This window comes from Staurois parvus, unplaced genomic scaffold (assembly GCF_062004578.1).
Source record: "Staurois parvus isolate SC_StPar_1 unplaced genomic scaffold, SC_StPar_1.0 ptg000017l, whole genome shotgun sequence".
Classification (NCBI taxonomy): domain Eukaryota; kingdom Metazoa; phylum Chordata; class Amphibia; order Anura; family Ranidae; genus Staurois; species Staurois parvus.
Genome location: NW_028317813.1, coordinates 3,562,991 through 3,576,185, shown reverse-complemented (window position 1 = coordinate 3,576,185; position 13,195 = coordinate 3,562,991). Strand labels below are relative to the sequence as shown.

The window sequence follows — 13,195 nt, the reverse complement described above, 5'->3', positions numbered from 1 at the left end:
CCAAAAGTATAGGGACACCTGCCTTTACACACACATGAACTTTAATGGCATCCCAGTCTTAGTCCATAAGGTTCAATATTGAGTTGGCCCACCCTTTGCAGCTATACCAGCTTCAACTCTTCTGGGAAGGCTGTCCACAAGGCATAGGTGTGTCTATGGGAATATTTGACCATTCTTCCAGAAGCGCATTTGGGAGTTTAGGCACTGATGTTGGACAAAAAGCCCTGGCTCGCAGTCTCCGCTCTAATTCATCCCAAAGGTGTTCTATGGGGTTGAGGTCAGGACTCTGTGCAGGTCAGTCAAGTTCCTCCACTTCAAACTTGCTCATCCATGTCTTTATGGACCTTGCTGGTGTGCAGTCACGTTGGAATGGGAAGGGACTATCCTTAAACTGTTCCCACAAAGTTGGGAGCATGAAGTTGTCCAAAATGTCTTGGTATGCTGGAACTAAGGGACCATGCCCAACCCCTGAAAAACAACCCCACATCATAATCCCCCCTCCACCAAACTTTACACTTGGCACAATGCAGTCAGGCAAGGCCAAACCCAGATACATCCATTGGATTGCCAGACAGAGAAGCGTGATTCATCACTCCAGAGAACACATCTCCACTGCCCTAGTGCCCAGTGGTGATGTGCTTTACACCACTGCATCCAACGCTTTGCATTGCACTTGGTGATGTAAGGCCTGGATGTGGCTGCTCGACCATGGAAACCCATTCTATGAAGCTCTTTACGCGCTGTTGTTTTGCTAATCTGAAGGCCACACAAAATTTGGAGGTCTTTAGTTATTGACTCTGCAGAGAATTGGCAACTTCTATGCACTGTGCACTTCAGCATGCACTGACCCCGCTCTGTCATTTTATGTGGCCTACCACTTTGTATCTGAGCTTCTGTTGTTCCCAGTTGCTTCCACTTTGTTATAATACCACTAACAGTTGACTGTGGAATATTTAGAAGCAAGGACATTTCATGGATGGACTTATTGCACAGGTGGCAACCTATCACAGTACCACTCTTGAATTCACTGAGCTCCTGAGAGCAACCCATTATTTCACAAATGTTTGTAGAAGCAGTTTGCATGCCTAGGTGCTTGATTTTATACACCTGTGGCCATGGAGGAGATTGGAACACCTGAATCCAATGATTTGGAGGGGTGTCCCAATGCTTTTGGCAATATAGTGTGTATATGTATATTAAAATATATATATATATATATATATATATATATATATATATATATATATATATATATATATATATACACACACACGCTCTCTCTCTGGCCTCTTTATTAGGTAGACCTATTCAATTGCTTGGTAATACAAATTGCTAATCAGCCAATCACATGGCAGCAACTCAATACATTTGGGCATCTAGATGTGGTGAAGACAAGCTGCTGAAGTTCAAACCGAGCATCAAAATGGGCAAGAAAGGGGATTTAAGTGACTTTGCAAATGGCATGGTTGTTGGTGCCAAACGGGCTGGCCTGAGTATTTCAAAAACTGATGATCTACTGGGATTTTTATGTACAACCATCTCCAGGGTTTACAGAGAATGGATCGAAAAAGAGAAAATATCCAGTGAGAGGCAGTTGTGTGGACAAAATGCCTTGTTGATTTTAGAGGTAAGAGGAAAATGGGCAGGCTGATTAAAGATGATAGAAAGGTAACAGTAACTCTATATGTCAATATGGACCAAAATCTCTAACGGATATTTCCAACACCTTGTTGAATATATGCCATGAAGAATTAAAATAGTTCTGAAGGCAAAAGGGGGCCCAACCCAGTACTGGAAAGGTGTACCTAATAAAGTGGCTGTTTTACCTACAGAAGGATTGTGATTTTGTCCAGCAAGTCTGGAGATTTATGAAGCCCTGCTGGACATCAGAGGCAGGTTAGTGCAGTCACTTTTCTTTGCTGCAGTTACATAATTTCACTTAAACACCTCCATTCTCCCAGCCTGTGACTGGACAGTTAAGAAGCAGTAGAAGACCAAAATTGTCCTTCAGTATGGAAGGCTGGAGAACCACATTGTCTGAGAGTACTTACTCTTTCCCCTAGTCTGAATGCTGATGTAAGGGGCATTGCAAGAGGTCAAACTATAAAGCCAGATCCAGATCACATGTATTGCTTTAAACAAACACATAACTGCATTAAATAGTTTTTTTGTTAATATATCATTATGCTATATGATTGTTTGTATCCCAAAAACATATTCATTTTATTTTTTTAAGGTTTTTATTTTTAGGTTTTAAAGATGCTTTGCAATACTGTAGAGTACAGTTTTAACAATTCCAGTCAACCAGGTGGAGCAATAACATACAAAACAGACAAACAACATAATACACATTCACACAGCAGGACTCTCCTTCCCACCATGACTAAACACTAAGCTAAATAGCCTACATGTACTCATATCAGAACTGTACATTCAGGGTGCATACACAAATACTTAGTTGATAATGCCTTTTGGAATCGCTCCAGCCACAGTCACTAAATCCTTGTGAATTTTTCAGAATATGCCCTGGCAATAAAAAAATCATCTTAAATCTAGGGAAAGCACCATTAATCTACTTAAAAACAACTTGTTGTTAGAAGGATGAGTGTCCTTCCAATGGAATAGAATTGGCTTGCAAGCATGAAAGAAAACCAATCAAGGCAATATTCTGGCAAAAGAGCTGTGAATAAAGGCACTGATGGTGCCGAGAAACATCACATTAGAAAGGAGCTGTGAAACCCAAGGTTCATGTAAGAAAGTAATAAACAGTCTGGATATGTGTGCAGAGCTAGGATATATGAAACAGCTTAACAGCAGGTGTGTGGCATCTAGGGCACATGTTATGAGTACACTATCCCATCTTTAAAAGTCGATCTGGTGTGTACTACAATCTTTTAATACATTTGAACTCCATTAATCTGCCCACGGTGCTAGGGTAGATTAGGTTTGTTGTACTTTGTCCCATGCATCATACAACAGAAACAGTATACATTCAGAAGGGTTGAGAGCTCTCAGTTTGGAGCAGAGAATTCAGGTTCTTGATCACCTTCCATTGGGAGGGATCTTTCTAACAAAGTGTGTTCAATGGTCACTGATAGAGATTTAAATTGCCTAAAAACAGTGTTTCACAATAAAAGGTATTTGAACGATATCTTAGTTATGATTTAGGGATTGATTTACTACAACTGGAGAGTGCAAAATCTGATGCAGCTGTGCATAGTAGCCAATCAGCTTCTAACTGCAGCTTGTTCAATTAAGCTTTGACAAAAAAAACCTGGAAACTGATTGGTTTCTATGCAGGTCTGCATCAGATTTTGCACTCTTTTTTTGGCAAATCAGCCCCACACTGTCTTTCAAGATTTGAAAACTGTTCAATGATCCATTAAGAAAGAGATGCAACAAATATTTGATGCTCACCAGTAAGTGTCTGGATGTCCATACAGTTTTTGAAGGTTGGGATTAAACTGCAAGACATATGCAGTGAGGGACAGTTTTGAGTGCAACAGCACTATGCCAGGCTAGGACAGAAGTTTCAGAAGGAAACATGCTGTATTGAGGTGCATGTCATCTTTTATATAACATTACAAAATTGTTCAAGTGTCCCTAATATAGTAGCAGCAGTTATATTGTCATTGGAGGAAGTCAGCTACTCTTGGATAAATGATAACTGAAAGGCTAGAAATTAGTTATAACAATTAGAATAAGCTAGCCCAACATCTGCAGGTGCTGCTTGTGATGTACAGTGCCTTGAAAAAGTATTCATACACCTTGACATTTGCCACATTTTGTCATGTTACAACCAAAAACGTAAATGTATTTTATTGGGATTTTATTTGATAGACCAACACAAAGTGGCATATAATTGTGAAGTGGAAGGAAAGTGATAAATGGTTTTCCAAATTTTTTAAAAACAAATATATAAAAAGTGTGGTGTGCATTTGTATTCAGTCCCTTTTACTCTGATACCCCTAACTAAAATCTAGTGGAACCATTTGCCTTCAGAAGTAACCTAATTCGTAAATAGAGTCCACCTGTGTGTAAATTAATCTCAGTATAAATACAGCTGTTCTGTGAAGCCCTCAGAGATTTTTAGAATGTATTATTAAACAAACAGCATCATTAAGTCCAGGGAACACACCAGACAGGTCAGGGATAACGTTGTGGAGAAATGTAAAGCAGAGTTAGGTTATAAAAAAATATCCCAAGCTTTGAACATCTCACGGAGCACTGTTCAATCCATCATCCGAAAATGGAAAGAGTATAGCACAACTGCAGACCTATCAAGGCATGGCTGTCCACCTAAACTGACAGACTGGGCAAGAAGACCATTAATCAGAGAAGTAGCCATGAGGCCCATGGTAACTCTGGAGGAGCTGCAGAGATCTACAGCTCAGGTGGGAGAATCTGTCTACAGGACAACTATTAGTTGTGCACACCACAAATCTGGCCTTTCTGGAAGAGTGGCAAAAAGCCATTGTTGAAAGAAAGCCATAAGAATTCCTATTTGCAGTTTGAGAGAAGCCATGTGGGGGACACAGAAAACATGCGGAAAAAGGTGCTCTGGTCAAATGAGACCAAAATTGAACTTTTTGCCCTAAAAGCAAAACTCTATGTGTGGCGACAAACTAAAACTGCACATCACCCTGAACACACCATCCCCACTGTGAAAAATGGTGGTGGCAGCATCATGTTGTGGGAATGCTTTTCTTCAGCAGGGACAGGGAAGCTGGTCTGAGTTGATGGGAAGATGGATGGTGCCAAATAAAGGGCAATCTTAGAAGAAAGCCTGTTAAGAGTCTACAAAAGACTTGCAACTGGGCTGCAGATTCACCTTCCAGCAGGACAACAACCCTAAACATACAGCCAGAGCTACAATGGAATGGTTTAGATCACAGCATATTCATGTGTTAGAATGGCCCAGTCAAAGTCCAGACCTAAATCCAATTGAGAATCTGTGGCAAGGCTTGAACATTGGTGTTCACAGACGCTCTCCATCCAGTCTAACACAGCTTCAGCTATTTTGCAAAGAAGAATGGGCAAAAATTGCACTCTCTAGATGTGCAAAGCTGGTAGAGACATCCCAAAAGACTTGCAGCTGTAATTGCAGCAAAAGGTGGTTCTACAGAGTATTGACTCAAGGGGGCTGAATATAAATGCATGCCACACTTTTTCAGATATTTGTTTGTACAAAAATGTTGAAAACCATTTATCATTTTCCTTCCACTTTACAATTACTGTATGTGCCACTTTGTGTTGGTCTATCATATAAAATCCCAATAAAATACATTTACGTTTTTGGTTGTAACATGACAAAATGTGGAAAATTTCAAGGGGTATGAATACTTTTTCAAGTCACTGTATATTTGGCTTCACATGGGTGGATTTTGTTCCAGATAATTAAAGATATAAAGGAGTCTAGATTAAAAAAAAATACCTTTTGTGAAGCAAATACTTTAAATATATACACTATGTTGCCAAAAGTATTAGGACGCCTGCTGGGAAGGCTGTACACAAGGCTTAGGTGTGTCTATGGGAATGTTTGACCATTCTTCCATAAGTGCATTTGGAAGGTCAGGCACTGATGTCGGACAAAAAGCCCTGGCTCGCAGTCTCCACTCCAATTCATCCCAAAGTTTTTCTATGGAGTTGAGGTCAAGCCAGTCAAGTTCCTCCACCTCAAACTTGCTTATCCATGTCTTTATGGACCTTGCTTTGTGCACTGGTGTGCAGTCATGTTTGAACAGGAAGGGGCCATCCCCAAACTTGTCCCACAAAGTTGGGAGCATGAAATTGTCCAAAATGTCTTGGTAAGCTGACGCGTTAAGAGTTCCCTTCACTGGAACTAAGGGGCCAACCCCTGAAAAACAACCCCACATCATAATCAATCAGCTAAATACACAGATGAAATGCATATATATAGGAGCAGGTTCTGTCCATTCATTCCTGAGATTTATACAGTCTTTTCACCCAGCACAGTCAGATGGATGAGACCTCATTCAGATAAGGTTAACAGTGGTGTCCTTTTTCAATCCCCAGCCTTCTGACTGGGCAGTACAAAATCCAACTAATATGGCCCCACTCTCTTTGCTTATCAGCCTTTTGTGAGGTCCGGTTGTGAGGTTCTACCAGGTTGAAGTCAGGATGCTGTGCAGGCCAATCAAGTTTCTTCACCCCAAACACTCATCCATGTCTTTATGGACCTTGCTTTGTGGATTGGTGCACAGTCATTTTGGAAAAGGAAGGGGCCATCCCCAAACTGTTCCCACAAAGTTGGGAGCATGAAATTGTCCAAAATGTCTTGGTATGCTGATGCCGTAGGAGTTCCCTTCACTGGAACTAAGAGGCCAGGGCCAACCTCTGAAAAACAACCCCACACCATAATCCCCTTTCCACCAAACTTTATACTTGACACAATGCAGTCAGGCAAGTACCATTCTCCCTGCAACCGCCAAACTCAGAAATATCCAGACAGAGAAGTGTGATTCATCTCTCCAGAGAACACATCTTCACTGCTCTAGAGTCCAGTGGCGGCGTGCTTTACACCACTGCACTTGACGCTTTGTATTGCACTTGGTGATGTAAGGCCTGGATGCAGCTGCTCGGCCATAGAAGCCCATTCCATGAAGCTCACTATACAATGTTGTTGTGCTAATCTGAAGGTTGAAGTTTGGAGGTCTTTAGCTATTGACTCTGCAAACAGTTGGTGACTTATGTGTACTGTGCACTTCAGCATTCGCCGACCCCTCTTTGTCATTTTACGTGGCCTGCCACTTCATGGCTGAGTTGCTGTTGTTCCCAGTTGCTTCCACTTTGTAATAATACCACTAACAGTTGACCGTGGAATATTTAGCAGCAAGGAAACTTCATGGATGGACTTATTGCACAGGTGGCAACCTATCACGGTAACATGCTTGAATTCACTGAGCTCCTGAGAGCGGCCTATTCTTTCACAAATGTTTGTTGAAGCAGTCTGCATGCCTAGGTGCTTGATGTTATAAACCTGTGGCCATAGAGGTGACTGGAACACCTTAAACCAATGATTTCAAGGGGTGTCCCAATACTTTTGGCAATATAGTGTATATAAATAAATTGGTATGTAGATCATTTTTATAAGGTTGATCCTACCTATTATGTTCGATGGAAGAGTGGATCAGTTTTGCAATTTCACTTTCATAAGAGCAACTGGTGGGAGGAGACAGAGGGTGACTAACAGCGAAAGGTTCTTATGAAAGAGTATACCAAGGTATCTAAAACTCTCCACTGTAGCAAGCTTGCAATGCTGAAAAAAAGGGTAGAGATTGGGAGGGTTCAATGAGAAGGATACTCAAACTCACCCAGTGCACCGGTAAACCACACCCCAAACCCAACAACAGTTCTATAACATTTAACAGAGTGCTCAAATAAGGTTTGGTGGCTTCCCAGGAAATATATTCACATTTATCTGGATCTTTACCTGGTTTGATCAGAAGAATAATTAGTGCTTCTATCAATGGTGAGGTAATTGATCTCATTCAAATGCATCGTTATAATCTCAAAGTAAATGGGTTGCCAAGCTTTCAGCATGTGCTTTTTTTATGACTCTGGTGCTAAGCCATTCTTTCCTGGAGTCTTATTGGTTGGAGAGGAGAGAATGGCATTCAATATTTCTTGCTGTGGCAGTATTCAAAAAAGTGCAATCTTCTTCTGTCATCTAGGGATAGGAATAGTGTGTAAAAAGGTATTATTGTAGTTGTCAGAGGCTAGTGTAAATCTGGAAGGGATGAGCTTTTTTACATTTATGTTACACATTCTGAGGAATATTATAGTTATTGAAGTTATTGAAACCATCTTGACTAATTGGATCCTTGCTCTATTATTTCAGGAAATACCAGAGATTTTCTCCATCTTTTTTTTATGTATTTCTTTTCTTTCTTTATTTTTGTTAATAAAAGATACCATCTCTATTTCTGAACCAAGTCAAAATATTAAGACAGTAAGAATTGTTAGGACTGTGAGAACAGAAAGTAATAGTTTACTGAATGGTAATAAGAAGAAAATAAATATTGCACTTCATTACAATAGAAATCCTTATTAGTCTCAGCCTAAAAATTTAACATTGGCCTTAGATTGGATTGTTACAAAAGTTATTTGAGAGGAAAATTGCAGAGCATATACAGTAGCTGGAAGGAAATTATACCATAGGTAAATAGAAGCAAGATGAATGAAGAATGTATTCATGTATGTATGTATGCATCTATTTAAAATAGAAAATTGATAAAAATAAAAGAGTGCTTGGGCTGGAGATAGAACTTTTAACAATTTAGCCTACTCCTGACCTAACTAGCTGAAGCCGTCACGTTTATGGGACAAAATATATTCTGTACTGAATAATTTGTGATCAACCAGCATGCAGTGCATCCAGAAAGTATTCACAGTGCTTAACGTTTGCCACTTTTCTTTATGTTATAGCCTTATTCCAAAATGGATTAAATTCATTTTTTTCCTCAACATTCTACAAACAATACCCCGATGACAACGTGAAAGAAGTTTGTTTTGAAATCTTTGCAATTTATTAAAAATAAAAAAAAAAAAAAAAAAACCACATGTACATAAGTATTCACAGCCTTTGCCATGACACTCAAAATTGAGCTCTGGTGCATCTTGTTCCCACTGATCATTTTTGAGATGTTTCCACAACTTGATTGGAGTCCACCTGTGGGAAATTCAGTTGATTGGACATGATTAGGAAAGGCATAAACCTGTCTATATAAGGTCCCACAGTTAACAGTGCATGTCAGAGCACAAACCAAGCCATGAAGTCCAAGGAATTGTCTGTAGACCTCCGAGACAGGATTGTATCAAGGCACAGATCTGGGGAAGGGTAAAGAAAAATTTCTGCAGCTTTGAAGGTCCCAATGAGCACAGTGGCCTCCATCATCTGTAAATGGAAGAAGTTTGGAACCACCAGGAATCTTCCTAGAGCGGGCTGCCCAGCCAAAATGAGTGATCGAGGGAGAAGGGCCTTAGCCAGGGAGGTAATCAAGCACCTGATGGTCACTCTGAAAGAGCTCCAGCGTTTCTCTGTGGAGAGAGGAGAAACTTCCAGAAGAACAACCATCTCTGCAGCACTCCACCAATCAGGCCTGTATGGTAGAGTGGCCAGACGGAAGCCACTCCTCAGTAAAAGGCAAATGGTAGCTGGCCTGGAGTTTGCCAAAAGGCACCTGAGGGACCCTCAGACCATGAGAAACAGAACTTTCTGGTCTGATGAAACAAAGATTGAACTCTTTGGCCTGAATGCCAAGCGTCATGTCTGGAGGAAACCAGGCACCACTCACCACCTGGCCAATACCATCCCTACAGTGAAGCATGGTGGTGGCAGCATCATGAGGTGGGGATGTTTTTCAGTGGCAGGAACTGGGAGACTAGTCAGGATTGAAGGAAAGATGAATGCAGCAATGTACAGAGACATCATTGATGAAAACCTGTTCCAAAGCGCTCTGGATCTTAGACTGGGGTGACGGTTCATCTTTCAACAGGTCAACGACCCTAAGCGCACAGCCCACATAACAGAGGAGTGGCTATGGGCCAACTCTGTGAATGTCCTGGAGTGGCCCAGCCAGAGCCCAGATTTGAACCCCATTGAAATGGCTATGCACCAATGCTCCCCATCTAACCTGATGGAGCTTGAGAGGTACTGCAAAGAATAATGGGAGAAATTGCCCAAAAATAGGTGTGCCAAGCTTGTAGCATGATACTCAAAACAACTTGAGGCTGTAATTGGTGCTAAAGGTGCTTCACCAAAGTATTGAGCAAAGGCTGTGAATACTTATGTACATTTTTTGTTTTTTATTTTTAATAAATTGCAAATATTTCACAATGAGCTTCTTTCACTTTGCAATTATGGGGTATTGTTTGTAGAATGTTGAGGAAAAAATGAATTTAATCCATTTTGGAATAAGGCTGTAACATAACAAAATGTGGCAAAAGTTAAGCGCTGTGAATACTTTCTGGATGCACTGTAGGTGTTAGATAAGTGTTCCACTCCTCCATGTATAGGTTGTTGTTCAATACAATTGCTTTTATTCTGAACACAACTAAAGGGCAAGCTGCAAAGAACAGATCTGGATGTTTCAGACTGGCCAACATACAGTATATGCAGACTTACATTGTGGGAAGGAACAGTAAATCACAAATAATATATCACAGTGCAAAGCAGAAAGTAGCATCTCTGTATACAAAAAAACAATGTCTGATTAAAATGATATCTTTTACAAGTATAGGTAATAAAATGTAAAATAAAATATACATTCCCTTGAAAATGTTTGTGTAGAAATTGCACCGCATGCATCCCTATTGTCTGAATAGGCAGGGTAAGTAGCAGTATAAGGACATATAATTTCTATATAATCTATGATATATTTTAGAATATGTAGCACCCAGCACTTTATATATAATATATTATAGTAGTATAAATTTTATACTATAATATGCGCCTTTTAATTCTCGTAAGCCTCAAGCAGATTATTGAGTTCCTACATCATTTTCTTATGAATTAAGCATAAAATGAGCAGAGCAAATGGTAACTGTATAAAAACACTGTAATTATTTATTCCCATTTCTTTTATCTGTCAGATTATGAATGGCCTTTACATAGAAAACTGTGTCCCATCTGGATTTATTTGGATGTACTGTTCTCCACTGCTTCTATCATGCACCTTTGTGCAATTTCTCTGGATCGGTACATTGCGATAAGAAACCCTATCCATCACAGCCGATTCAACTCAAGAGCCAAGGCTTTTGCTAAAATAATTGCTGTATGGACAATATCTGTTGGTAAGTACTATCATATTTCAGGTATATAAGCCTGATTATGAAGACAAACTGTGACAGAATAACAGGCACTAAACACATATTGAAGAGACATAAGAGACTGTTATGCCTATAACTTTTTCTTTCAGATATGTATTTATTACGTGTGCTTTATTTTACTGTTAGGGAAACTAAAGTCCTGTTCAGTTTGTAATGGGAGAACAATTGTCTGTTAGAAATTGTGCTCTTTTAATCTCAGGGACAAACATGGTTTCTGTATCAGTCTTGCGTGTACACAAAAATATTTCCAAGAAAAGAGATTTATGTTTTTGGTACATGGTGCTTTGTTACATCACCCACTGATTTATATCTTTTGGGTTTTTAGGATAAACATTTCCTCTTTTAAGAGACTAATTGAGTACCTAAGTACTTAGAACAGTCAGCCTAACACCAATAGTATGTGAAGTATTTGAGGGAATGGTAAGGGAATTTGTCTGAGATAATGGTAATATAAGTGACAACTATCATAGATTTATGAAAGACAGTTCTTGTCAGACCAACCTGTTATCATTCTGTCAGGGATCCCCTCGATCCCCGCCGCGATGGTCCCGGCACAGGCGCAGTGTGCCGCCCTGTGCAGGGACTCGAGCATTAGGTCCGGGCCGGCCGCGGCGTTCGAGTTCGCGCATGCGCAGTAGAAGCCGTGGCCGCCCGCTGGGCACCAATGGCAGCGCAGGGCGGGATATTTAAACGACCCTGAGCTGTCATTCAGTGCCTTCTGGTCTTAACTGTATCCTGTATCTGCGAACCTGTGAATTGTAAGTTGCTGACCCGGATTGTGCTTTGACCTTGCTGTATTTCTCCTGCCCTGACCCTTGCTTTGCCTGACCTCTCTCCTGGATGCCCCCTATTGGATTTGACCTGCTGTTGCTGACCTGGCGTGTGACCCGACCATTCTATGCCCGCTGCCTTGTACCTTGCCGTCCTCTCTGTTACCGACCCGGCCCGTCTGACCTTGCTCATCCATCCATCCCGTGCAGTGGGGTCTGCTGACCTCCTCATATCAGACTCTTCCCCGTGGGAGCCCTTGGCGCATACCACTACCACTGACAGACGCACCCAGTAGCCACGACCTGGTCTCAGGGGGCTCCAAGTCCATCCCCACCATCAGGGGCCCTGGAGAACAAGCACCCTGGGACTTAGACTCCATGTGCTGGGGACGCCTATTCAGTGGAGAGCTAGTGGTACCGCCAGGCGGTCCCTTACAGTACCAGAAGGCCATGACTGAGTCTAGAGGAGGGCCCTCGCCGCTTGAGGAGATCTGCAGGCACCTGTCTAACTTGACACAGGCCGTATCGGCCCTGCAGGACAGATGTCAGCAGATTGAGAATCAATTCCAGAACTGCACTATATCCGTTCCTGCCCCACAGGCCGCGGTCCCCGCACCCCCGGCCATAGCAGCCCCTGTGCCGGTTTCTGGGGCATCCGCACCACTCCCGGCGGCCGAACCCCGAGTACCCTTACCGGAACGTTTCCACGGGGACCGCACACGCTTCAGGTCGTTCCGTGAGTCCTGTCTTCTCTATTTTGAGTTGCAACCACGAACCTTTGTGACTGAATCCGTGAAGGTGGGGTTCGTCATCTCCCTCCTGCAGGGTGAACCCCAAGACTGGGCCCACCGACTGCGGGGAAAAAATGACCCTCACCTTAGTTCGGTTGACAATTTTTTTGACGCAATGACCGTCCTATACGATGACCCACAGCGGGCAGCTTCTGCTGAAGCTACTTTGTACACGCTCCGGCAAGGCCGCCGAGCAGCGGAGGAGTACGCGTCTGAATTTAGGCGCTGGATGGGGGACACGCGCTGGAACGAGTTTGCACTCCTGCATCAGTTCCGTATAGGCCTATCAGAAGGCCTGAAAGATGAGCTCGCCCGGGTGGAGGTGCCTGAGACTTTAGAGGACTTAATTGCGCTGACTATTAAGATTGACCGTAGACTGCGGGAACGCAGGTTTGAGAGGTCCGGCCAGGGTCATGGAAATCCCTGGGGGTCATTTCAGGGTCCCAGTCAAGCACCTAGGCCAAACATCCAGAACCGGCCACCTGGAGATATCCCTGAACCCATGCAACTCGGCCTGGCACGGCCTAAACTATCTCCAGAGGAACACCAGCGCAGACGATCCCAGAACCTGTGCCTCTACTGTGGTGAAGCTGGTCATATGGTACGATCCTGCCTGCAGAAACTGAGTAAGTGCACCTCTTCTTCCTTGTCCATTGGCAATGTTAGTCCATCCCAATACTTAGTGGTGCCCCTTTCCTTTCAGCTTCCGGAAAGGACCGTGGAAGTATCGGCCATAGTTGATTCGGGGGCATGCAGCTGCTTCTTGGACATTAATTTTGCTCA

The 13,195-nt window shown here is 42.3% G+C and overlaps 1 protein-coding gene across 1 annotated transcript in view; it reads left to right on the top strand.

Annotated features, from left to right (window-relative positions):
* HTR2A (5-hydroxytryptamine receptor 2A) overlaps nt 1–13,195 on the top strand; it is an 89,590-nt gene that overhangs the window by 6,741 nt on the left and 69,654 nt on the right. Inside the window, exon 3 of the mRNA XM_089679014.1 lies at nt 10,615–10,815. Within this exon, the coding sequence (XP_089535140.1) occupies nt 10,615–10,815 (201 nt within the window). The remainder of the gene's footprint in view (nt 1–10,614; nt 10,816–13,195) is intronic.